The sequence below is a fragment of the Rhinatrema bivittatum genome, chromosome 1 (assembly GCF_901001135.1).
Source record: "Rhinatrema bivittatum chromosome 1, aRhiBiv1.1, whole genome shotgun sequence".
Lineage (NCBI taxonomy): Eukaryota > Metazoa > Chordata > Amphibia > Gymnophiona > Rhinatrematidae > Rhinatrema > Rhinatrema bivittatum.
The window spans coordinates 524430767-524458530 of NC_042615.1; the positions used below are offsets into that span (position 1 = coordinate 524430767).

The 27764-nt window shown below is 43.4% G+C and overlaps 1 protein-coding gene across 2 annotated transcripts in view; it reads left to right on the forward strand.

Moving 5' to 3' along the window:
* Positions 1-27563, forward strand: part of DMRT1 (doublesex and mab-3 related transcription factor 1) — a 322036-nt gene extending 294473 nt beyond the window's left edge. The window contains exon 5 of one of the 2 annotated variants that reach the window (XM_029613177.1): positions 26317-27563. In XM_029613177.1, the coding sequence (XP_029469037.1) occupies positions 26317-26471 (155 nt within the window). In that variant the 3' untranslated portion in view covers positions 26472-27563. The remainder of the gene's footprint in view (positions 1-26316) is intronic. The other variant, XM_029613183.1, reaches the window with a different exon arrangement.
* The last annotated feature ends 201 nt before the right edge of the window (positions 27564-27764 follow it).

Sequence of the window (27764 nt, forward strand, 5' to 3'; positions counted from 1 at the left end):
CTCAAATTTAGTAAAATTTGAGGTCTGTATTCAGCCACTGTGCGGCTTGGCTAGTTAGCTGGATAAACCTATCCCACTAACTTAGCCTGTATATTCAGCTGCGCTATTCCCGGCTATCCTGAAGTTAACCAGGTAAGTCTGTCTGGCAACCTTTTGGTCAGCTGTACGGGACGATCAGACTTATCCGTCTACTCAGCATTTCCCAGTTACACCCTCGCCCTGTCCATCCCTTAGCTAGCTGTTACGCTCAACGGACCGCGGGCTATTCCTGTGGCCCGCTGCACTCACCTCCCAACTTGTTGAACAGGTCTGCCGCGCTCCTGTCGCCAACGCTGCTTTGTTGCCATGCCCTTGTGGCATCAAGTTTTCTGCCAGTTCGTTTTGCGCAGCTTGCACTGACACTGACTTCCTCCCGCGGCTTTGATGCTGCCATCTCCTTGCACCCGACGCCTCTAGGCGCATGCGCGCACCTCTCTTGGAGATTTAAAGGGCCCGTGGCGGAAAACCCCCGCAGCCCTTCCTGATGATCCCAGCAGATCTGCCCTATAAAAGGGCTCCTCAGCTATTCCAGAATGCCTCAGTAACAGGTCGAACTCCCTGAGAGTAGCTGGTTGCTTGTTCTGGTGCCACTTCCTGGTTCTTCACTCCTTCTCGTCTCATCGGCCCTTCTCTTCCTAGGATTAACTCTTGGCTTGGAACCTTGGTTGCTTTTGACTTCCTTTCCTCCCTGGACTGACTCTTGGCTGATCTCAGACCTCATCTGGACTTCACTCGATTGCCACCTGCCCGGACCTCTGGTATGCCTTCGACTCTGCCGCTTGTCGCCTGCCGACTTTGGCCTGAACTCCCTAACTTTTCTTGCTAGGCTTCACCTTATGACAGATCCTTCGCCATCTAGAGGCCCGCTCCTACGTCCAGCCAGCCCCAGCACTCAAGAGCTCGACCTGCGGGGAACGTGGCCTGGTATTGGTGAAGGTCCCGTTGGGTCTCTGCTCCAGGCAGCTCCACCTGAGGAGTGAGGACTTGCAGGGCTCCTCCCTGCAGGTAGCACTAACCTCGCCTCGGCCCAAGGGTCCACATGCGCAACACTGGCTAACTATTTAGCTGGATAAGTAGTTATCTGGCTAAGTGTCAGCTGCTGATCCTGGACACATATTCAGCTGCTTCCACTTAGCTGGATAAGTCAAAACCTGTCTGGCTAAGTGGAGCTGAATATGGACCTCTTTAGTTTATGGAAACAAATAAAACTTCTTCAAATACTTTTCAGGAGCACCTTTAACAATTTCAAGTAAAATATTCAACAGGTAAGTATATTTCCTGTAACTGTTTGCCTCTCACCATTAACTACTTTATTTTCCCTTTTATCTTGCAGGTGCAAGGATTCCCTGCAGAAACAACAGCAAAAATCAGATAAGTTTCAGTTCAAATGATCAACACAGACTCGTAGTATCGATTTCTTAACAAGAATATGATAGTTTTCTCAAAATATTTTCACTCTTTGTTTTTTGCAAGTTTTAGTTCCTACTCAGAAAATCATCAGGTAAATTCTCTAGAGGTGAGAACACAATTTCTGTCAGCCTTTCCTGGTGCCTCATTCTTTGCATCACTTCTGTGTGTTCCTCTATATTTCTGTTTGTTCTTGTTTCTGGCCAGAAATGTACTGTCTTTGTAACAGACAGGCAAGAAATAGCTCACAGTTCCGCAGTTCTTGTCGGCCCTGCTGGAGTGTGTAGGTGCACTTTCTTCTTGAACTATTTGATCATCTATCTGGTCCTTGGGTCCTCTGGTCCACGTCTGGCCATACCTCCTACTATCCTATGCTTTACCAAATCCAAAAGAGATACTATCTGTTCTTTATGCAACTTACCTTCTGGCAAAATCTAGGTATGTGTCTGCCTCATTTGCTGGAATCACTGAACTGGATTGTGAACTAGTTAATAATAATAATAATAATAATAATAATTTGCAGATGATACAAAATTGTTCAGAGTAGTTAAATCACAAGCAGATTGTGATAAATTGCAGGAGGACCTTGTGAGACTGGAAAATTGGGCATCGAAATGGCAGATGAAATTTAATGTGGATAAGTGCAAGGTGATGCATATAGGGAAAAATAACCCATGCTATAATTACACAATGTTGGGTTCCATATTAGGTGCTACAACCCAAGAAAGAGATCTAGGTGTCATAGTGGATAACACATTGAAGTCGTCGGTACAGTGTGCTGCAGCAATCAAAAAAGCAAACAGAATGTTGGGAATTATTAGAAAGGGAATGGTGAATAAAACGGAAAATGTCATAATGCCTCTGTATCGCTACATGGTGAGACTCCACCTTGAATACTGTGTACAATTCTGGTCGCTGCATCTCAAAAAAGATATAATTGCGATGGAGAAGGTACAGAGAAGGACAACCAAAATGATAAAGGGAATAGAACAGCTCCCCTATGAGGAAAGACTAAAGAGGTTAGGACTTTTCAGCTTGGAGAAGAGACGGCTGAGGGGGGATATGATAGAGGTGTTTAAAATCATGAAAGGTCTAGAACAGGTAGATGTGAATTGGTTATTTAGTCTTTCAGATAATAGAAAGACTAGGGGGGCACTCCATGAAGTTAGCATGTGGCACATTTAAAACTAATCGGAGAAAGTTCTTCACTCAACGCACAATTAAACTCTGGAATTTGTTGTCAGAGGACGTGGTTAGTTCAGTTAGTATAGCTGTGTTTAAAAAAGGATTGGATAAGTTCTTGGAGGGAGAAGTCCATTACTTGCTATTAATTAAGTTGACTTAGAAAATAGCCACTGCTATTACTAGCAACAGTAACATGGAATAGACTTAGTTTTTTGGGTACTTGCCAGGTTCTTATGGCCTGGATTGGCCACTGTTGTAAACAGGATGCTGGGCTTGATGGACCCTTGGTCTGACCCAGTATGGCATGTTCTTATGTTTTTATGTTCTTATCTAATTTTTGCCAGCTACTCAAATTTACTTTCTTTCTCTGATCATGTGTCTGTCAGTCATACAGATCTAGTAGAGAAGGATTTTAGTTAGCAGAGAAATCTTCCTCCCGAGTTATTAACTAGGAGCTTTAGTGGCAATCAAATTCTGTGCCGCTCTCAAAGAAAAGTTTTTACCAACTTCAGTCAGTGTTTACAGCTTCTGAGTGAACAAGTCCTTGGATTTAGTGTCCCAATTCACAATTAAACAGATTCCATTCCAGATTTTTTTCACTCATATTTTTAACTAAAGCAGATTACTATTTCCACATATCTCTGCTTGTAAACTTTAACGTTAAACTAAATTTCTCCAAGGACAAAACAGGATGGCAATCCTTACACATGAGTGACATCATCGAATGGAGCCCTGGCACAAAATACTTGTCAAAGATTCTAGAACTTTGACTAAGCCTCTCTGAGCATACTCAGCGTGCATTATACCACACATTCACATGGGATGTCCTCAGAATCCTTTTTTGCATGAAGCCTCGTGTGCGGCAGCTAACTTCAGTCTCTCAACTTTTCTCAAACTGCTTAGAAAGTTGTTTTTTTCTCTCAGTACTTCTTTTCATTTTTTAGCATCATCGACATCTGTTCCCTCTGGTTCTTCTCTCATCGTCTGAAGGCAGGTTTTTTAGTCGCTGGTGCATAAGGGCCTGGAGTGTGGAAAACATGGGGGTCAGGTTGATCTATGATGTTTTGAAGACAGCATCGAGAGTCTCTGCAGCTGGGATCGGAACTCATAGGCTTGCCTGGCTGCAAGCATCCGATGTCCATCAAGAAGTGCAGGAGCAACTTGCTGACGTGCCATGCAGCGGAGAGAATCTTTTCGGTGATAAGGTGAAGGATGTGGGGGCTCAGATGTGGGAGCACCATGTGACAGTCCAGTGGCTCTCCATCGCCCAGGACCTGTTCTCCTCAGCCAGGAGGTCTTTGAGGTTGGGCCAGAAGAAGTCTTTTATTCCACCCAAGGAGATACCATCCTCCATCCCCTCAGCCCTGTCAGCAGCAGCAGGTCCCTTGTAGCCACCCCAGGCAGCAGTGGGCCCCTAAGTCCCAGTCGGTACCCCATTCAATTCCTGGGATAGGGTTTTAACTGGATCGTAGGGAATATAGGTAAGCCCACCATACCCGAGACGATAGCATCAGGGGGAGGCTGCAGTTCTATGCGAACCAGTGGCCCAATGTAAATTATTACCAGTGGGTTCTACCCGTTGTCCATGGAGGGTACAAATTAAATCTTTTGAGTACCTATCAAATTGTCCCCTGAGTCCTTATTAGGGACCAGTAGCACATCAGGAACTACTTCTTGCGGAACTCTCCTTCCTCTTAATGGCCAGGGCAGTCAAGCCTGTTCCACCAGGACAAAGAGGGCAGTGATTCTACTTCTGTTGCTTCTTGATTCCAAAGAAAACAGGGAAACTCATCCCATCCTAGACCTAAGAACCTTGAACAAGTTTCTCTAAAAAGAAATGTTCAATGCCGCACACCAAGAGGAAAGTGTGGGTAAGGGAAGTATTAACATCGTCCCCTTACCCGAAATGCTTCTCAATCGAGATTAGAAACCTTCTTTGCCCAGAATGTGAACCTGAAGCTGGTGGAGGGAGCCGCAGCAGAGGTAGGCACGGAGCGGACGCTGAACCTGCAGGCTGATGACATCTCTTTGAGTCCTGGCACACCAAACCCTTTCCCCACACTCGACTGCGGAAGAAGCAGAACGAACGTTGAGATGAAGGAGCCGAGAAAGGCAGTTGAGTACTGCAGAGCTCGGTGGTATGGAAAGGAATTTGAGTCCTGCTGGAGAGAAATCTAAACGAAATGATGGATTTTCTTCGGGAAAGTCTGCTGGAGCCTCGGAGGAGGAGGAAGAAAAACTGTGGTTGAGATTGGGACCTTATCAGCCAAAGGGAAAGAACCCTCCAAACAACTTGCTGAAATACTAACAACTGAGAAACCTAAGGTAATAACTCTTGACTCTTTGTGGGGAGGCCTGAAAGATCTTGAGTCAGCTATATTAAATTTGACGAAAATTACAATGGAAACAAACCAAGATTTCCAGAAAATGGATGGGATGATTAAAAATCATGAGGAAAAAAATTGAGAAAATTACAAGCAGAGTTGGGAAACTTGAAGAGAATCAGCTCGAAATATTGAGAATTGAGAATATAAATTTAAAGAAAATTGAGAGCCTGGAAAAATATGGGGAAGTATTCCAATTTACGTATATTGAACTTTCCCTATTTGGAGGTTATTTCCCCATTAGAGATGTTCAAGAAATATTTCTTTCAAATTTTGGGACTTTCTAAAGAGATATTTCCTGTATTTAATAAAATTTACTATATGCCTGAAAGAGAAGAGAGGAAAAATGAAAATCAACAAAATATTCAATTAAAAGAAGATCTAGATTGAACTCAATTCCTAGAGCAATATTCAGAAATCTATGGTAATATGTAGAAGAACTCTATTTGTATCGTTTTACTTTAATATCAGATAGAGGATATGGTATTTAGATTTTTCATGAGAAACAGGCTGAAATTGTTTTATGGTGCAAAGGTCTGGATCTCTATCTAGGTCCACCACAGGAGAGTAGGAGAAATTTATCTCATGAAAACCTGAGGTAGAGAGGAGAGGAGGGAGATTTATAGTTAAATACCCTTGTAAATGTATTTTCAGTTATAAAGAAAATAAATATGTATTCCTAGAACTGTTAGATTTACACAAGTTTTTGGATTGGTAACTCTAATGTGGAGGCTGATTAGGGTTTGATCATGTAGTTAAAGGTCAGAGATATCACCTGTGAGCTAAATGTGATGATATTGGAATTGTTTCCTTTTCTTTGACCGCTTTTTACAAGCCCCTAATTCTAGTATTACTTATAAAATTTATGTTCATATGTAACTGATAATATAGAAAGAAATTTCTATATTAACAATTGTCCCAAAAGATTGTATTTGGAAGTTAACACTGTGTGATGTATTGATTTAAAAATGAATAAAAATAAAATTATAAAAAAAAAGAGAAATGTTCAAGATGGTTTTCCTGGGCACCTTGATCCCCTTATTGCAAAAACAAGACTGGCCTATGCTCCTCGATCTGAAGGATGCGTACACTCACATCGAGATCTTCCACAGTCACCGGAAGTATCTCTGATTTGTGGTGGGACAGCAGCACGTACATTATCATGTTTGCCATTTGGGCTAGCGTAGTGGTGGCACACCTGCATAGATTGGGAGTCCGTGTTTTCCCTTACCTGGATGATTGGTTGGTCAAGATCCCTCTTGGGTGGGCGCTGAGGAGGCCATGCGCTCGTCCATCCAGGTGATAGGAATCACTAGGGTTCATCATCAAATACCCTAAGTTCCCATCTCAGTCTATCATTGAAATTGGACTTCAAAGGAGCCCTGCTAGACATGGCTCAGGCCAAGGCTTTTCCTGCTGTGGCAGACAGACCATGACCTTGATGAACATCATGCAGAGAGTCAAATGAGCCAGCAGGTATCAGCATGGCACATGTTGATGCTGTTGGGTCACATTGCCGCAACAATTCATGTCACTCCCTTGGCACCTTACACAAGGGCTTTGGGGACATGCATCTGAGGAACCCCACCCTTCCAAATCTCCTTGTTCTGGTGGCGGGAAGATTCCACTCTGGAACGGTTGGCCTCTCCTTCCAAAGTCCTTGGGCCCAAATTGTGTTGACAACAGATGGGCCACCCTGAGATGGGAGCTCATGTAGATGGGCTCAGCAGCCAAGGGTGTCTGGTTCACCAGGAACAGCTGTGTCAAATCAACTTACTGGAGTTCCGGGCAATCAGGTTACCCTATGGCTTTCAGAGATTGGATGTTCAACAAAATTGTATTGGTACAAACTGACAACCAGGTGGCAATGTGGTACGTCAACAAAGGGAGATACGGGCTCATATCTCTTGTGTCAGGAAGTAGTCCAGTGGTCATGGACCATCTCCCAAGGGATGGTACTCAGGGCCATGTATCTGGCCGGAAAGAAAGAATGTGATAGTGGACCACTAAGTTGTTCCTTTCAACCCCCAGAATGGTCTCTGGATCAAGGGGGTAGTGAATCGGATATTTCGCCTATTGGGAAGCCCGGAGGTGGATCTGTTCACTGCACCTTGGAACAGGTAGGTTCCTCAGTTCTGTTCCCTGTACAGGTCACACAACAAACCAGCCTCAGATGCCTTCGCTCGCCATTGGGGCAAGGGCCTTCTGTATGCGAATCCTCCAACTTCATTGGTGTCGAAGACTTTGTTGAAGCTTTGCGAGGACAAGAGGACTTTGATCCTCATAGCTTCCCATTGGCCGAGACAGGTCTGGTTTCCACTCCTCTGGGAGATGTCTGTCAGAAAACCGATCAGGATGGGGACTTCCCCAGATCTCATCATCTAGGATCGAGGCAGATTGCGGCATCTCAGCCTCCAGGCCCTGTTGCTCACAGCCTAGATTTTGAGAAGCTGATTCTACAACTGCTCAATCTCTCGGAAGGTGTGTCTCAAGTCCTATTAGCTTCAGAAAGCCTTCCACTAGAAAGTCCTGTGCACTGTGTTATTCTCTGCTGGGATTGCATCTTGGGGCAATATCAAGGCTCACTCTGTCATAGCCATGGCAGTGTCACTGCCCACTTGTGAGCTGTCCCCATGGAGGAGATATGCAAAGTTACGACACAGACTTCCATCCAGTCATTCATATTGTATTACTGTTTGGATAGGGATGACTGATGCAACAGTAGGTTTGGCCAATCTATTTTGGAACTTGTTTGAAGTGTAGAACCCCCAACTCTATTCTTGCCTAGGCTCGTTATTTCTGTCCAGGCTGCTCCTCCCTTGTTACCAATAAAACTAGCTGTTGTGCCTATTGGCACTTAATGTTGTTTTTTTTATTGGTCCCCTTTTATATAGTGGGCCAACCTCTAGCTAGGGATTCACCCATGTGTGAGGATTGCCATTCTGCTTGTCCTCTGAGAAAGCAGAGTTGCTTACCTGTAACAGGTGTTCTCCGAGGACAGCAGGATGTCAGTCCTCACAAAATCTGCCCACCACGCTGTGGAGTTGGGTTTCCACTTCGTGGGTCTTGTTCTTATTTTAATTTTTTCGGTCCTCAATTCTATGTTATAAGACTGAGGGGACTCCTGCATGGTTGTGTGGTATAATGCATTCTGGGCATATTAAGAGAGACTCCGTCAAAGTTCCAGAAACTTTGACTTAAGTTTTCCCTGCTGGAGCTCCATCCGATGATGTCACTCATGTGTAAGGGCTGACATCCTGTTGTCTTCGGACAGTACCTGTTATAGGTAAACAACTCTGCTTTCCTTAAACACAAATTTCTCCTTTTGCTTACCTTCACTTCAAAGGTTCTCTTTATCTAGGAGAGCCATACCACTGGGTTAAAATGCAACCCACATCTTCCAGAGTTAAGAACTTTCCTTTGCCAAATAATTTTTTTGCTGTCTCACCAAAAATAAACTACATTTCTTTCTCAATGGCTGCACCTGCACAGGTCAGCTTCTGGTCCTCTCCAAATCTCTCTGCAGTCTGGCTCCAAATTCTTCCTTTTCCAAGTGCAGAAGCAATGCACAGGAGCACTACTCAGCGCAACTCCTTGTTACTTTTCTCCCCTGTCCAAGTGCTTTTTATGCTTTCGTTTCCTTCCTGCAGGAGCTCTTCAGGTCGCATCAATTAATAAATAACACAGGATCTTTCTGTTAGAGCTAATGCAACTCTGCTTCTCTCTCTCTCTCTCTCTCTCTCTCTCTCTCTCTCTCTCTCTCTCCCTCCCAGGACCATTCTTCAGGGGCCCAGGGAAATAAATTATTATTATTTTTACTCTGTTACACTAGGATGAGAGACACCCTGCAGCCCCCCCTCCCCGGCAGAGAATGCCAGTCTCCTGCACCTTGTTGCCCCGATAACTACAGGTACTACACAGAAGGGTGCTTGATGGGTGATAGCATTGACCAGTGCTGCAGAGATGAATTTTGAGGGTGCAAGGGAAGATGGCAGGGAGAGTGTAAGAGGATCTGATTGCTAGGCACATATAGGAGCAAACCAGAAAAATATGTGTGGCAGAGGCAAGTGGGCATGGAAGCGAGAACTTGCTTGCATCTTTGTCTGAAGGTAAGTGAGGTGAGGGTGAAGGCTGGGACAGTGTGCAATCACACGGCACATGGGAGGGAGGGAAAGGGCCACAAACCAAATTCAGTGTTAATTTAATGGCCAGAAAGGGCGTTAGGGACTCACCAGATGGTGCTCCAGGGAGGAAATGAAAGGCAGTAGAAAGGGACTAGGTGCTTTGGAGGAGCTGAGGATTGACGAGGGAAGGAGCTGGATTGACGAGAAGAAAGGCAATGAAATGTAGATGAGGATTGGGTTTAGGGTGTGTAGAGTGTGGAAATGGGGGTTCTAGGAAGCAGATGAAGGATGAGGGGAAACAGAAGGCTGGAGAAAGAGTGACAGAAGAGGGAATGGGAGGGGTGTGAAAGGACCGTGTGGGGAATAGGGAAATTGAGGATTTGGAAAGACAATGGGCATATGAAACAGGTGAGATGGGGAGGGGGAGGAGCAATGTGAAGGTGGGGCTGGCTGAGAGAGGATGCATTACAAACAGGAAGATGGCAAGGAGGGTGAGGTAAATGTGATGGCGATAGAAGTGAATGAGAAGGGGGGGTAACTAGGAAATAGGAAAGCTTGGAAGAAGTAAGAGTGGAAGGGAAAGGGAATGTTGGGAGAAGTGAGGGGATGGTTGGAGAGAAAGGATCAGCATGTGGATGATTTGGAGAATGGAGGGAGTTTGAGAGAGAAAGGAAGCAGCTGTTGAAGGAAGGATAAGGGAGTCAGAAAGCTGGAGATTGTAAAGGGAGCAGTCCACTGAGGAGTTAGAGGGCTGAGAGGAAGTAATGGAGGGGAGAATTAGGAGAATGGAGAGTAGTGGATGGTGAGAGAAGATGAAAAGGAGGGATGAAATCTAGCTATGAGTGAATACAGAGGTAAAGATAGAGAGAAAAATGAGATCAAGAGAAAAGTCAGAGATGTGGGGGAAGAAAGGAATAAGACAGGAAGAGAGAAAAAAAAAGCAAAAATGGAAAGGAGAGCCCGTAACAGGAGTTCGAAAAACAATAAGAGGGAAGAGGGAAAAAAAAGAGACCAGGACGAATGCAATTAGAAAACTAAATTGTTCCGACAACAAAAGGTAGAAAAAAATGTTATTTAGAGTTAAGTGATTAAATGTGTCACCTTTGGCAATGTTATCTCTTATATATTTGTATTTTACACAGCACAGTAGAAAATACATTTCCATTTCTATATTTCTAGTTTTGCATTTAATGCAGTATGGCTTTGCAGAGTTTTCAGATTTTGTCTGCATTTTCTATTTCTAATTTGTGGTCACTTACTCTATATTTGGTTAGGGTCTTTATCTAGGAGATACCGGTTAGGCCTGAGGTAACTGTGGGGGTCTGAGGAGGTGGATAGCAGATAGTGCCTAATTCTCAACGTGTTCTGTGTGTGTGGCTGAGATGAAGGATTCTGTTAGCATGTAGTTTCTGTATGGGGATCTATAGAGGCAGGCTTGTCCTGTTTTCCCAGTGGAAGGTGTATTGGTGTTCTAGAGCCTGGTGTTATATTTGCAGTGTTGCTCTTTCGTAGGTAGGTTCTTACTGTTTGAGTCCTGGGACTTAGTACTGTTATGGTATGGCAGATTTGCTATAGGTTCTGAGTGACTTTTATAGGGTGTCTTTTACTTCACAAAGTGCCTGAAAGTGGAGGGAATTTGCATTGCTGTTACTGAAATGACACTAAAATTTAAATTTTTTATTTTATTTTTTTTGGTATTGTGAATTGTAAGGGAAAACTCCTAGTTCTGCTGTTCACCCATTGTTGTAGGAGTTTCTGTGGATGCATAATATGCTTCTAGAATTTAGGGTACAGTATATATTGGGGTTCTGTCACAACCTGTATAGACTGTACTGGTGTCAACAGACCTTCCTGGAGGGTGGAGGTGGGGAACAGCACCAAGAGTTCCTAAAACCTAAATTTACTGCTGTGGCTGGGGTAGGAGGAAAGGGTTACGGAGATTGGTTAGGATTGCACTGGCATGGGGGAGTAGATATCCCAGAAGAAGCTGCAGATGTTGGCGCAAGTGAAGCTAATATTTTTTCATGGTGGGGGAGGGGAACTCCAATTTCAATTTTTGCAAGGGCACCAGTCAGCTTAGAGCTGTCCCAGGACACAAGTAACCCATTGCCTGATATGTGTGTCCTCCTTTTACATTTGTTAATTGTCAGTAAAGCTGCAGCCCTGTTTTCCTGCATCTTGTGTCCCAGTCTGTGTTTGTCCACTTTGTAGAGGAACAGGGTGCTGTGTGTTACTGGGAAAGGGTGCCAAGGTTAATTTTGAAGATACTGTATCCACCAAGGTTAGAATGAGCTGTTGTGGCAAGCCATCACAAGGGCTGGTGGCCTATATTTCACTGTAAACCGATATGATATGTACTGTTTGCACATGAATGTCGGTATATAAAATGTCGATATGATATGTACTGTTTGCACATGAATGTCGGTATATAAAAGTTCAAAATAAATAAATAAATAAATAAATATATTGCTTCAGTGGAACACAGAGGGAGTTGGTGGATGGATCCTGAAGAATGTCACTCTTCCGTCTTAGAGCATAAGTCTGCCTTTGTGCAGCCATGTGCTGCCGATTTGTTATCAAGGCGCTCTTACCAGCTCAGCTCCACTTGGAAAGACTCTTTTGTCTCCATGAAATAATTTAATAAGTGATTCCCTGGGGACCCCTTCCAGCAAATCACTGCCTTTATGACACTGAAGTGCAAAAATGGTAAAATAGCAGCCTAATGATGCTTTGGGGTCTCATCGGTCATCCTCCCCACTCCAGCCTCCCTCCTTCAGAGCAATCATTCGTCAAGTTGTGCTGGAAAGGTGGCAGGTCCTCCCGAGCAGACCGCTTTCTGTGGTGGTGGAGGAGGAGGAGGTTGGGGGTCCTACCGGTTAGGCCTGAGGTAACTGTGGGGGTCTGAGGAGGTGGATAGCAGATAGTGCCTAATTCTCCGCGTATTCATAGGAGAAAGCACGCGTGCAGTTGCCTCTTGTGTCTTGTAACTCTGCTATAGCTCTGAGAAGCTTGTTGTTTGTTCAGAGTCAGCGAGATGGATAGCACAGGAGCAAATGGGGAAAAAAAGAAAAAGAGATGTGAAAATAGATAGGCCACACTTCCTCTATCAGTCAGATTTACTATCACTAAAGTTGTATAAATCTGTGTTTAATATTTCTTAGGTATAAGAAGAATAAGAAACTAAATGTGTATCTCTCTCGCTCTCTCTCTCACACACAGGCGCAGCGTGCTTATGAGCAGGCTGCTCTGGTTTAAGATCCCCAGCCTGCCAGCAGCTCCTCACTAAATTGTAAAAACGATTGTAATCAAACATAATAAGTGTTGACGGTTAACATGTCAGGGCCCAGCACAGTCCCATGTGATTTAGCTTCCTACAAATGGCTGCCAGCGCCCCGGCTACCGATGTATTCTGCTAATTACATCATAGATTTCCCTATTGATGAACACAGGCTGAATTAACACAGGAGCACTAATGTACCCTTTCACCATTATTGTTGTACAAGAAGCCGTGGCAGATGCTGGCAGTTAGTTACACAAACATTAGTATTAACGATTGGCCATTTGGAATTGGTGACAAACTGCAGCCTGGCGGAATTCTGAGGCTGAAACCAATCAGGAAGTTAATGAGGGGAGAAATTAGCACTGCAGCTTCCCCTTAATTACACTCCTGCTAGGCAGGAAGGGAGTAGGGTGGGCAGATACGAATTCATCTAGGGTTAGAAAGGTCAGAGGCCCCCCTTTCTAGCTCATGTTTGTATCATCTGGGGCATGTATCTTTACCGTCGTTCTTTTTCAAAGCTTTCCTGGGATTTTATTCTGTGGTGTGGCCGCTCGGTCGCATTCCCTTTTTCACGGGCTGTGGTTTTTTTTCCCACCCTTTCTTAAGTTTTAATTCCTGAGATCTTTCCACTTTTTTGGGGGGGGGGGGGGGGACGATGGCTGAAGCCTTTTTTTAAGGCCAGCACAAAGAGCTTTGCGGCGGGTTGGGAGAGTGCTAGAACGTCGGGGAGATTTAAGATAGGGCGCGGTCAAGGTCCGCACCCCGGTTCCAGCGCTCCTTACCACCAGCACTAAACGGCGCTGACACAACCAGTGCCGGCCCTGCATTTCCATGAGAAGGCAGGGAAAGGCGTCCAGGAGCTCAACAGTTTACAGGAAGGGCAAAAATGAATTACGTGTGAGGCCCGAAGGAGCTGGGTCCTGCAAATAGTGCCAGTACGGGCCTCGGCCTTGCAGAGTGATTGGTGGGAAATTCGGATTTGGCCACCTTTAGCTGGATTACTTTAAACCTAATCGGCTATCTTTTGAATGCTGTTGGTTAGATTTAAAGTTATCTGGCCTCATGTGGCCAGATAACTTTGGACTTAACCAGCTACATTAAAAAATATAGCCAATTAAGTAGGTCATTGGGGGGAGGGGGGTGTAGAAGAAGCGAAGCGCGGGCCTATGGCTTGATTCCCCTAGATTCACTAACAGGCCGATACAGTAAGGTGCGCTCAGCCGAGCGCACCGTTTACCCTGCAATTGGCCCCTCATTTTCAACGCGTGTCTATTACCCCTTAAACAGTAAGGGGTTTAAATGTATACCCTCTGACTTAATATCCGAGCGATATTAAGTTGGAGGAACCAAAGCTTAAAAAAAAAAAAAAAAAGTTAAAAAAAATCTGCCCGCCGGTCAACCGTTTTCCTAACCCCCCGTGGCTGTCAGCAGGTTCGAGAACCAATGCCGGTAAAACAGAGCATCTTCCCGCCCCCACCGTTCCTACACATTTAAGAGAGGATGCTCCCTCCTCTCCCCTCAGCCTGAGCCCTAACCCTAAACTTTTCACCCATCCGGTATTTTTTAAAACCCCTTCTGTTGGGATTGTGGGGCGGTCAAGTGATCCTGGCCAGTGGCAGTGTTGCTGTGTGTCAGTAGTTTTCACTTGCAGCGTGGCTGTCATAGCAGTGCTGCAAGAGGCCACACCGAGGTCAGATAACTTAGGCCTACTCCAGAGCATGGCTACAGTTACAAGAAAAACTTATTCGGGGGAAACTCCTAATATTGAAGTTAGCTGAATAAAGTTAGCTGGCTAACTCATTCCTGCCACAGATAGCCCATAACTGGATTGCCCAATTACTGATCTGACTCACTTTCAGCCGGATAATGACCTTTCTGGTTAAAAGTTAGCCAGGTAAGTGCCCAAATATTTAGAAGTTGCTATTTAGCCTGGTGACTTGTGTTATTTGACTAAAGGGCTTTGAATATTGACTCCAAGGAGTTTTGCATGCGTGAAACTTGCGCTCGCAAACATGAATAAACCTGTACACACAAAGTAGTGCTTCTCTATGCAAATCCCAGGTTAATCAAGGCGTTAGTTATTACTCCCCAACGCAGAAAGGTGCGTGGGATTTACTCAAATCTTCTCAGTGCTGGAAATGTAACTCCTGGACAGAGGTGGAGTACAGTTTTGGGGACTAGTATTCGTCTATAGGCCTGAACCTGAAGTTTGTGGTGTGGGGGTCCTATGCATGGCATTTACATGTATAAATCACGTTTTATGTGCAGAGAAATGCTTTGTGTGCCATCGTGTTTTGTGTGCACAAGACATATTTTTTGTTCCTAAGTTTTTTGCTCACAAATCATGTTTTCAGCACAAAATAATGCCCATAAAGCATGTTGGTGCATGCTAAGCATATTTTTTTGTGCATCTTTTTTGGGTCACTGTGCAATTTTTTTTAAACTCCTGATTCATTTTTTTTAGTGTGAGTGAAGAAAATGTGTGTTGAAGTTCAGTGAACATTTTGTGCTGACATTATATGGGGCTTCTTTATCTGCACTATTAATAGTGTTACTACGTTGCATTGTAAATGTATTTATTTAAAACAGTTAAATCCTGCACTAGATATAGTTCAGGGCGTTTACAATAAAAAAAAATCATAAACGAATAAAACAACACAAACCAAGATTCATGGATGTACCATCTGCCCCTACAAAGCTTTGCTAAAAAAACAAAAACTTGAAACTGAGAAAAATCTAATTTGAGTCTACTGGAAATGCGTTTCTTTGTCAGAGTCAATGCCTACTGGGTGTAGTGCTGATGCAAAAGGACTGTAAGCAAGCCCAACTATGCAGAAAAAGAGGGGATTACATTATTACATAGATGCTATCAGGCTGACACAGTAAACTTGCACGGAGCACAGACGCTCAATGTTGAGCACCCGCTTTCCTAACGTGTGCCCAGCCACCTCTCCTAGGGGCATGATACCGTATTTAAATGAGGGGTTGCATTAAAAAGGACTCATTAGGGACAATAGCGCGCCCCTAGTGCCTCCTTAGCAGTGGAAGCCCAGGACAGGTGGCTGTCAGCTGATTTGGAAATTTGCTCAATTTTACAAACGTCCGTTTTCCTAACCTGACCGGCCGGCACACTTTTGTTTGTTGCTTTTTTTTAACCTTTTGGTTCCTCCGACTTAATATCACCACGATATGAAGTCGGAGGATGTACAGAAAAGCAGTATTTTCTGCTTTTCTGTACACTTTTTCGGGCTGCTCAGATCGGTTGCACATTTTCTTTTCTGTATCTGTGGTGAATGACTTATAGCCTCATCAACAGGCGCTAAGCCCCTTATTGTGTAAGGGGTAGTGGACGCGCGTCCAATATGTGCGTCCAAGCACGGGTTGATCAGTGCGCTCAGATGAGCATGCTTTACTGTATCGGCCTGCATGTGTGGAGGAAACTGAGCTGTAGTGGGTTCTAACTAGCAGTGAAAATGTTCTGCCCCTGGAAACCTGGAACAAACTTGTTTGACCTGCCTTTAAACATCCCCCCACCACTACCACCATCACCCCGAGATGAGACTGAGTGAGAATAATAAAGATTTAATGAGAGGATGGAAACTTTTCCGGAAATGCTCTAAGAGCATTTACATGCTTCAAATTGGGTTTTACTTGTGTAAATGCACTTTACCCGTGTAAGTAGTCTTTTGAAAATTGCTACAATATATGTCTTTGAATTGTCCATAGATTTTGCCCACATTAAGTGCACTTAACATGAGTAGATGGCTTTTAAAAACTGCTACGATTATATATTACATTTACATGTATAACTCTTTTGAAAATTCACCTTTAAGGTTACTATCAGGCCGATACAGTACAGTGCGCTCTGGTGGAGCGCACTGTTAACCGGCATTTGGACACACGTTTTCGACACGCTAGCTTTACCCCTTATTCAGTAAGGGGTAATAGCACGTCGAAAATGCACGTCCAACCCCCCCCCCGAGACTAATAGCGCCAGCAGCATGCAAATGCATGTTGATGGCCCTATTAGTCATTCCCGCGCGATACAGTAAGTAAAATGTGCAGCCAAGCCGCACATTTTACTTTAAGAAATTAACGCCTACCCAAAGGTAGGCGTTAATTTCTGCCGGCGCCGGGGAAGTGCACAGAAAAGCAGTAAAAACTGCTTTTCTGTGCACCCTCCGACTTAATATCATGGCGATATTAAGTCGGAGGTCCCAAAAGTTAAAAAAAAAGTTAAAAATTTAAAAAACAAATTTAAAATGGGTCCGCGGCTCGCGGGTTGAAAACCGGATGCTCAATTTTGCGGGCGTCCGGTTTCCAAACCCGTGGCTGTCAGCGGGTTTGAGAAAAATTGAGCGTCGGCTGTCAAACTCGCTGACAGCCGCCGCTCCTGTCCAAAAAGAGGCGTTAGGGACCTGCTAGTGTCCCTAGTGCCTCTTTTTACCGCAGGCACTAATTTAAATAAATTAACTTACTAAATCGCGCGCACAGGAGAGCGGGCGCTCGCCTGCTCTCCCGCGATTTTTACTGTATCGGCCAGTTTGACTCTTAAGTTTTGGAGATTTTTTTGTATCCTTCCACAGAGGCTGTTGTAGGGTGGGGGCAGGGGAGGAGAGAGAGAATGATGGATTAAGAAGATTTTGTTGTTTTTATTCTGTATGTTTAATTCTGTCACTACATTCACATATAAAACAGAAAGAAAACACTTCCGGTTACTTATGTAAAATGAGAACTTTGATGGTTATGCTAAACGATACGTTAAGAATTTGTTTCTGGGATAAGAAGACTATATTATTGTGATTCTCAATACAAATGTATCTAGTAGAATCCACAGCAGGTTCCATGCAGTTAGGATCTTGTGCATTGGTGAGTGGGTTCAAAAAATGGTCGAGCAGATGGTGGAGCGGACTGGGCTCTGAGGGTTCTTCTCCACGGGACAGGGAAACCTCTCACCTCTATGAACAGATGATCTCTTCACTCCCATGCTTCTTCCAACTCACGACAAGCCATTGGCACTACTACCTCGGGTGAACCCGAACCATGGGAGTAAGAAGTTCAGACCACAACTTCAGCGGTGCTTCCAATATCGCCAAAACATAATAAACAAATTCCACAGGATTCCACAGCAAACAAGCCAGACAGTAGTGAAAAAAAAAAAAAAACAACTAGCAGCACCATATACCTCCTCAGCATACGGAATTCATTTTCTGGAAAAAAACTTCAGCACAGTCCCTCAGTGCAAAATCAGTCGTTACTCCACTCAAAGGTTAGGATAAAAGATGAGACTTCCCAGGGTTATGCTGTCCTCTTTGGTGGTATCCCCATGATTCCTATTGGAGGCTTTTCCAGAGAAGATAGGCCTTAAGCCTAGGAGCAGAGCATTAGGTTTACTCCCTCCATGGCAAAAAAAAAAAATGTTGTCCGAATCTGATCCAGGGAGATCAGACACAACAAGTAAAAACACTGGACACACAAAGAAGAAACAGAAAAAAAGGAGTGCGCACCACACAGCTCAACTCTTATCTTTTATACCCACAGCTGTTCTTTATCCTTCTGTGACATCACCCTCACTTAAAGGCAGAGTCCTCATTTTCCACCAGCTACCACAGAAACATTTACTTCCCATTGCTTTACATAAGTAGAAGTTAAGTAGCTTATTTAAAAAAGAAAAAAGAGGAGAAAAAATCATAGGCTAGCCCACTCATGTCTATGGAGAGTTCTGTGAGCTGAGGAGGCAGTGCAAGCATGGCAGGTTGAGTAGCCATTTGGCTAGGCCCCACTCGCAGGCTTCTCCCTTTTTGAGCACATGGTAGGCTGCGAGGTCTTTGAGCGTTATTTTTGTGCTGTGGGCCATTCGGCACATGCCTGTGCATCTGTTTGTGCATTCTGCTTAGGCGCCTTTGTTTATTGGGCACCCAGATTGGGCGCCTAGTTGGGCGTGTGGCCTAGGCACGTATACATGTGTGCACACTTTTTGGGCGCCCATTTTGGGTGTGGGTTTTTTGCGCACATATTCCAGGCGAGAACTTTCACTGTTCTGCACGCTTACAACTATGGTGCCCACTGTGAGGAAGCCTAAGTGCATATCTGTTGTGCTGCATTCCACTTCAAGGTCATTCAGTTGTAGCTTTCTTTAAGCCTGTGTCAGCGCTGCCTGAATGTTTGGGGCGATTTACCCCCTTCTGACTTAGCTGGCAATGGTCCATCTCCATGGACTGTGGGGACTGGAACCGAGAGTGACATGATGAGTGTATCCCCTCCTTTGGTTGATCCACGGGCCAAGTCGTCACGAGCAACTAACTCTCAGGACATCAGGTTTGAGCCTGTGGGGCCTGGAATGGACCTATCCTCTTTTCCTGGGTAGAATTCTTCCAAGGTTGGTAGACATTCCTATAGGGCCAGTCTTCTGAATCGCCACTGCCTACTAAGATTGATATGTGCATTCCAAGTGCTCCTCCACTTTGCTCAAGGCCAAGCACTATGGCACAATGCACCCTGACTATATTGAATGCAAGTGAATCAAAATGATACCGATAATGGTGATGGGTATCATTTCCCCACCTTTGGAGCCAATTGAACTCTACTCTGTTTCTTTCTTAGAGATGTGTTGCCAAGTTTGGCCTTTCAGGCATTGAAGACTTTTGGAGTGACTGGGACTGACTCCTTGGGAAGGCAGAAGAAAGTTCCTATTTTGGTCGCCCTACGCAAGGCTTCTTGTTTCTTTCCCCTCCAGATTGCACTCCAGGAATTGACTTCTGGACTGGAGTGCGCTAAAGACATCTATTAAAGGAGGACACGTCTTGGCGGATTTATATTCCTTGGATCCGCAGACCAGAGAGTGATTGCATTTCCCTAGGGTGGATACCTTGGTGTATTCTCCTACAAATTGTACCTCCATCCCAGTAGAGGGAGGTGCGGCACTTTAGGATGCTCAGGATTGGAGAATTGAGACTATCCTAAAGCAAAGCATTTGAGGCATTTTCAGCCTTATAGGGGAGGCTCTTCCCAGAGGTCCCGGCCCTTCCGCAGCTCTCTGTCATTGGCCCCCAAAGACCTCGAAGGGTTACAGACTCTGGAGCTAGAGCACCTTGGTCTGCCAAACAAGATTGGCAGGCTCACATGTTGGTTCAGGAGATAGGTGGCATCCATCCCTTTTTTACCACAAGTGGGTCCAGATTACTTCAGATCAATGTGTTCTCAAAGCTTTTTGGGATGGATATGCTCTAGAATTTTTTCGCATTCCTCCGAATGCCTTCATGGTCTCTCTAACTTCCTTCAGCAGAGGGTAGAATAGAAGCAACATTACAATGGAGGTTGAACCTGAAAGCGGTTCCTCAGTCACAGAGATATATGGTCCGTTATTCCATTTATTTGGTCATGCCCAAGAAAGAAGGGTTGTTTTTGGCCCATACTGGATGCATAATCCTATCCGTTGGGAACTTCAATAGTCCATTTTGCTGTTCTGGATTACCCTTACCAGTTTCAGGCCTTGCCTTTTGGGCTAGCCTCGGTACCCTGGACCTTTTTTCCTAGGTATTGGTGGCAGTAGCAGTGGCTCTCCACAAGGAGGGCATTCTAGTTCACCCCTATCTGGATGACTGGTTGATTTGAAACAAAACCGTGGAAGAGATTCTTCACACTTTCTGCAGGGTGATTCCTTACTACAGGATCTAGGCTCAGGGGTGAATCTGGCCTAGAGTGATTTGCAGCCATCTCAGACCCTGGAGTATCTCAAGATTCAGTTAAGGACGTCATTACAACAGCCTAGATGGCTGCTGAAGTTGCCTTACCGAGACAGATTAGACCACATTCCATGTGGGTTTAGATGGTATCATGGGAGAAACTTCATTTGTTGTCGTCTGTTGAAATTTGCCGAATGGCAACATGGTCATCTTTGCTCTCCTTCTCCAAGCATTTCCGCTTGGATATTAGGGCTAGGGAGGATACCACCTTTTCACGGGCAGTATTATCTGAACCGCTGGCAGCCTCCCACCCTTTTCAAGATTAGCTTTGGTACATCCCACTCAATGGTATTGACCTACCCAAACACTAAGGAAGGAGAAATTACTACTTACCTGATAATTTCCTTTAATGATGGGTAGATCAATCCCAGACCTGCCCTTCACTGCCAGTGTTTAAATTTGTGGTTAGCCTTTCTTAGGGTGAGCTATGCAGAGTGTGATTCCTGCTTTTCGTTGTCAACTGGTAAGTGACTTCTCTAGCCCTTAGTTTGCTAGATATGTTTCTTTCAACTGAGTTCAGTGTTCCTGTTGGTTGAGAAACATGAATATTTCCCTGTGGATAATAATGTTCAAGTATAATCAGTTTGTCCAGAGTTTGGCTTTTCCAGGGAATATTGGCGGGCTGATGGGGCGGGAATATATATGGTCTATATGGCACAACCCACTCGCTGGGATTGACCTACCCTTCACTAAAGGAAAGGAAATTATCAGGTAAGTAGTAGTTTCTCCTGTAGAATAAATTAGAAAATCTCAAAAATGTTATTTGTGAGAAAAATCTTCGATTTAATAACTTTCCTAAAATACCACATCTTTCAGCTAAGGATATGTTTAAGAAATATCTTTTAGAAATACTTAAAGTTCCAGAGTAAACGTTTTCCCCTTTATCCAAATCTTACTATTTGCCCTCCTTTAAAAAGTGCAAAGAAGTTCAAGTGGGTTCTCAAAATGTGGAACCTTTGATGCCATCGAATATGGATGTTAATAAGTTTGTGGACCCATCGGACAGTGCTGTTGTGGAAATGGCCACCTGATCGTGACTGGGTATTAAGGTTCTTCTTTAAACATCGCTCTGAACTCTTTTTGCATGTTAAAGTTAGGATATGCCCTGATGTTTCCAGAAAAGCTCAGGAGAGGAAACAGTTTTTGCTGATGAAACCTAGAGTGTTGCAAATCGGGGCTTTTTTTCTTTGAAAGTGTCCTTGTAAATCTCTTGTAAAATCAAAGGGCCTCTCATATATTTTTTATATTCCCTCTCAATTATCGTTGTTACTTAGCGATAAATTGGTTCAGCATTGAGAGGGAAGCGGAACATCTTTGCCTGATTCCCTCCATGGTTGGCTGAGTGTCCTCAACAACTGAAATCTCCGTTAATTGTTATTGCTTTGTTTCTTTGTTGTTTCCTAAATGGGGATTTTCCTTGAGTTGTGTTAATGGTTCTCTTCTTCTGGACTTTTTGGAATTGTAAGCAATGATGCTATTTCTTGTTATTCTTTGATTATAAGGTTGAAATTTCATTCGTCTTTTCCTGTTCTGTGCAAGATATTGTCTTGTAATATTAATGAAAAGTGCATAAATAAAATAATTTTTTTAAAAGTGTTTATATGCGCACGTTCTCAGGTTAGCCTGCTCTTTAAGCTCCCGGTGCATTAGCGTACCACAGTTTACTGCATCAGGAGCTAACTCATTTTTTAGTGCTTGAGTAAAGAAAATGCGCATTGAAGTTTAGTGCACATTTTATTTTACTCTTCTTCTTACGTCAGGGCCATTGTTCATGCTGAATGGCTCTGCACAGGGTATGTGGGACTCCCCTTTAGCATTCTTTTCCAGCTCACCTTAATCTTTAGAGCCAGAATTGTTTTCCTTTGCTGACATTTTCCTGTGAAATCCGCAAACATTATTCTGGTTTTTGGTTGGGTTTACTAGAAATCTGGCAAAGGGCTAGGAGGAAGAAAAATGGATTTCTTGTATGCCTTCCTTTTATCTCTTTCAGTCTTACTTTTCATGTCACAAAAGAATGAAATTAGCTTTTGTGGATACACGTTACTACACTTTACTCCCCAACACCAGTGACCCTGATTTTTCTATTTACAAATGCTGTGCATTGCTTGCTTGAAAATAAAATGGAGGCATGAGTTATTCTGATGACTCTACTGTGAACTTGATGTATTTTATGTGTAAGAATTCTGTACCTCGTAAAAAAGCTGTAATAATACAGGAAACTTGAAAACTAAAGGCATTGTTACTTGAATTTTGGGGACTTAATAACAAAAATGTATTTCATATAGGCTTCGATAATAAGGTACACAGAGGTAGTCCCCATCAAAAATACCAGGAAGCTTTCATAGATAAATCTGGTACAAGTTTTGCACTGGAGCAAAACAGATACAGATCTGTCCTTTCTTTTCCTCTTGCTACCAAACAGTGCTAAGGGTGACATCTCTTTTCAGCATCAAAAAAGTCCCTCTTTAGAGTTCAGAGTAGCAGAAATCCCTCTCAAATTAAGTGGTCATTCAGCCACTTAACAGCTAGAGACTGGTGATCAAATCAAGTTGTATTATTATCATTGGATTTCTGTCACGTTAGCTGTGACGTTTTGTGGCCATCTGCTGATGAAAACTAGGGACCGTGGCTTTATGCCACATTTATTGGAGAAGACTTTCAGTATAGTTAATGTAAGCTAATGTAAGTATGCTAATATTGGTTAATGAACAGAAATAAAGGTTAACAAATTACTATAAATATATAGGCATTCCAGTGGTGGGGGAAGGGGACTGCTCACCCCTTCCCCTTCCCCCTATTACTGCAGTGCCTTTTATAATTCACTTATAACAGTCACACTACTTTATATTTTATATTTCCTGCTATTATCATAATTTTCTCATTTAAATTCTGACCTGAAGAAGAGAGTATTAGCTCTTGAAAGTTAGTCAAAAATGTATTGTTAGTCCAATAAAAAGGCATCACTATATATATATATATATGTTTATTTGTTAACCTTTATATGCATTTAAGTGGACTAACATGGCAGCAGAACTGCTTTGTTTAAAAAATGTATGGTGTGCGCTGGCGAGGCGGCTCGGTGGCAATGCTATGAGTTCTATTCCTGAGCCTGGCTTCTCCCGAGGCCAGGACTGGGGATGCTGTGGAGACAGCCTTCACAGCCCATGGGAGGGAGTCTCACCCGTCAATTAATAGTGATACATACTGGCCAGATTTAGAGGTAGATTTTAAAAGGAGCATGCGCGCAACCATGTGTGTGCAGTTCCCAGCACGCGCACACGGATGCGCGCGAGTTATAAAATCCATTTGTCGAACGCACTTGCGCGCCAGATTTTAAAATCTGTGTGCGCATGTACGGGCAGTGCGCGCAGGGGGGATGAATTTTAGTAAATTACGCACAGCGATGCAATTGGGCCTTCCCCAGTTCCCTCCCTGTCCGCTCCAATTAAGGTGAGGACTGGGAGGGAACTTTCCTATCCCTAACCTCTTCCCTTCTCCACCCCGATCCCTAACCTAACCCTAACTATCCCCATTTTTTTTGTGTGTTTTTGCTTACTGGTCCGTAGCAGGTCCGGCCTGAGCTGCCTCCCCAAAACTGCTGTTCAGTTGGTCTAAATTTCCTATCTCATTCACTTGTTTTGCATGATGGTATTCTCTAGATGGCTGTATATTTTTCGACTATTACCCATATACCTGCTGCACAGTGAATTAAATTTATTTGAGGGTATTATTAGAAAAAATGTTTGTGGTCAAGAAAGTCAGGAAGAATAGTATTGAATACTTCAGTTAAGCCATTTCATATGGAAGGATTCACTCTACTGGATTTGAAATTATATTATATGGCATGTAATGTGCACCATCTTGGAGATCGACTTTGGCAAACGTTCTACCATACTGCCAGGGAGATGGAGGCAGGGTTGGCGTCCCCTTTTGATGTAAGATATTTGCCTAATGCGCATCCTTCATGGTTCTCTACTCTTTATAGATTGAGTGGTTTATTTAGATCCAATATAGGAATGTGGAAATGGCTTTGTGGCAAACAATCCTTAAGTCATATTGGTCTCTACTTGGCTACCTTTCAGGGATAATGCCCGGGTGCATAATGCAGTATTTTGTGATTGGGAAATAAAGGGAGTAAGTTTGATTTATCAGTTGCTTGGCAAAGATGAGCAATTGAGAAGTATTTTGGAATTCAAGGACAAGTCCAATATGGATTCCAAGCAATTCTATGCCTATCTCTAGGCAAGGCACTAAATTCGTTCCCTGGATAGTAATGATTTTTTGGAAGCATGAGCCTGTTATTATTGGCAAAATGGTAGACATGGAAGGAAGGGAGACTCACAAAGTATCAGCTTTATATGTGACTTTATTGAACTTAGATAAATCGTCATGTGTAGAGCATATCATAAACAAATGAATGAAGCGTTGGGTGTACAACTTATATCAGATAAATACCAAACTTGCTTTAAACAAATTAAACAGTTATCAGTTAAGGCTACTCTAAGAGAAATGCAGTACACATTTTTAATGCAATATTACTTTTCAGAAAGTCAAGCTTTTATGTCGAGCCTTTCAGATTTGGATCAATATATTAAATGTAGTAAAGCCATCAGTACCTTGCGTCATATGTTATGGTCTTGTTCTATCAACCAAACTTTTGGGAGAAAAGTGCAGACTTAATTAGGATCGGTGCCATTACCTTTGGAAGCCATTCTTTTTGATGATGAGTTGTACTTGGGGGAGGGAATAAACACCAGAAATGCTGGCTTTGAAAAGCCCAAATGCTTGCAAAGAGATCCATTCTGCTATATTGGAGATCTGTGGAACCTCCCCCATTAACAAAATGGAGAAATGGTTTGCATCATTTGGTCATGGAAAAATATGTTTGCAAGGTTGGGGACTTTCGACCAAAGAGACTTTTTCTTGATATTTGGACTGTGTAATATTCAGCCTTTACTGCATAGGGTGCACAGCCAGGTTTTAAATGCTCTGCAAATAGTTGGCTAGCTGCCTGGGCAGTTTGCAGATTCAGATGAGATATGAGCTGCCCTTGTTATTTGTTTATATTACGGATCTGCAATTGTTTATCGTGAATTAGGCAATTTCGTTGAAATTGCCTAATTTGGAATGGTTAGGAAGAACCGAAAAACGATTGTGTTTTTTCCAAAATTTCAGAAAAAATTCAATTTCGGGTTAGTGAACGCTAACTCGAAAATCGGGGCCCCCGCCCCCCAAAAAACCCCAAACCACAAGAAAAATGAAATTCTCGCCTGGGGGCCCCGAAACAAAGCCTGAGACGAAATCCTAACCCGAAGCACATCTCTAGTTTATATATATATATATATATATATATATATATATATATATATATATACACATACATATGTTTCTTCCTCTGTTGGGAAGGGTATGAGGTGGAATTTGAGAGGGAGTGGGAGAGGGAAAGGGGGACAAAAGGGCTAGGAGAAAATTACTTATAATTGATATTATTTCTGCTTTATTTCCTGGAGGCACACCTAACCAGTCAGGTTGCAGGGTATCCATAATTAATATGCGTGAGATAGATTTGCATATATTGGAAACCCAGGGTCTACAAATCTACCTCCTGCATATTCATTGTGAAAATCCTGAAAACCCGACTGGTTAGGTGTCCCTCCAGAAGAGGGTTGGAAAATGCTGATGTAAAGGAAGGATACTGTATATATGTCTTATTCTCTGTCTATAGAGTGAAATAAAAAAAGTGTTAGATGAATCCAGGCACAATGGTGTCCTTTAGCCTGAAATAGCTGGTGAGTGAGCTGAGACAATGGACCTTGTTCAAATTTGCCGAAGGTCAGCGGGCTATACTAATACAAGGAGTCCAAGGATACTCTTGTTTACTGGCAGCACCATCGCTGTAACACTCGATCTGCACGTATGAAAAAGCCACCATCCTTTGGTGTCCATAGAGTTTTGAGAAGTTCAAAAGTGTCTGCAAAGTAAGGCAGGAAGCTGGTGATCCAGTGTGCAGCTTTAGAAAAACCTTTGCAAACTTTTACTGGTGAAAGGAAAGTGGATGCACCTGTAACCCCCTCCCGTGCCCCACCCCAACCTGGGAAATCCACGTACAACGATCTAATGCTCAGCTTTCTTTTTTTTTTTTGCCTCCCCAGTGTTTTCGCCACCCAGCAGTCAAGACTCTGGATTAGTGTCTCTCTCCAGCAACTCTCCGGTCAGCACCGAGAGCACGAAAGGAGTGGCAGAGTGCGAGAGTGCCCCTGAGCCTGGCACCTTCTCCGTCAGTTCTGTCATGGAGGATGGGGAATGAGCAGGGCTTTAGAGCTTCCCGCGCTGGGGCCTGGCCGAAACTGGGGTCACAGGCCAATCGGTAGAAGGAAAAAGAAAACCAAACGAAAGCACTGTGTTGATGGGGCAAACTTCATCGTGTGCAATTCATACTCCAGGAGCATTCCACTTAAAAGATTGCTGTCCTTTTCCTGTGGTGTTTTGTTGATGGCAAAGGTGCAGTCAGCTGAGCCTACCCAAGACAAAAAAAAAAAGGCTTTTCCCCCCAACTGTCCCCATGGAAAATAATTTTTATTGAATAAGACTGTTACTCTGAGTTTTCAGTTCAATACTAAAAGCCAAGCTTCTATTATGTGATTATAGGGATGGGGGATATTCGGAGCTCTGCATTTATTTTCTGTTATCTGAGCCTGAACGTGGTTATTCTTTTTTGTCTGCTGTAGCCCCCATAGTGACCCAAGACAAAACCAAGTTTGCTTAAGCAATTCAATTGCTCCAGCAGTTTTAGATATTACTGTAAAATGTGAAACATATTTTGAAGATTTCTGCAACATTTTGCTGCAGGCTCCTGGCAGTAGCACCCGTGACGGGGGCCCTCAGTTGCCAGTCAAAGCATCAAAATCCGTTGCATTGCTTGCATTTTAAAAATGACCAAACCCCATTTTGTTCGGGAGAGAGACTGAGAAACTTGAAAGATCTATCTAGCCGTCCCTGTAATGCATTCTGTGTGTAGTTTGGAGTTTGTTTATGGAACATTAGATTTATTGGGCCTTCATTCTGCTAATTTCTGGTAAGATTAACATAGTTTATCACAGTTTATTGTATAACACAGTTAAGCATTCTGAGTTGAACGTGAATGTGTCCTTTGGGAGGGGGAAAGAAACCCCCAGTTACATCAAATGTCTGTGATTATTATTTGGTTAAAAACTGCTTAGAGTGTACTTTTGTTGTGTTACAGAAGCCAACCTGAAATGAAACTAGTCTGGGAGGGGGGGAAAAAAAATTTCCTTGTTCCCTGTAGTTGCAGCTGTACCTGAAATAAAAACGTTATTGATGACTGAATTTCCTTGTGTGTATATTTAGTGAGCTGTATTAAACAGAAAAAAAAAAGAAATTACTTGTATTTTCTTCGCTCTGTGCTTTGAAAACATCTATTTGATTTCGCCCCCATCTGTTGTAATCAATAACCTGACCATCTTGTTTTTTATTAAATGCACTTACTCTTAATTTCATCCACCAGTGGTTTTAGAGAGAATAATGTGGAGTTACCTATATAGGTCTGACATTATAAATCACTTCTTGAGGCCGAGTGGTA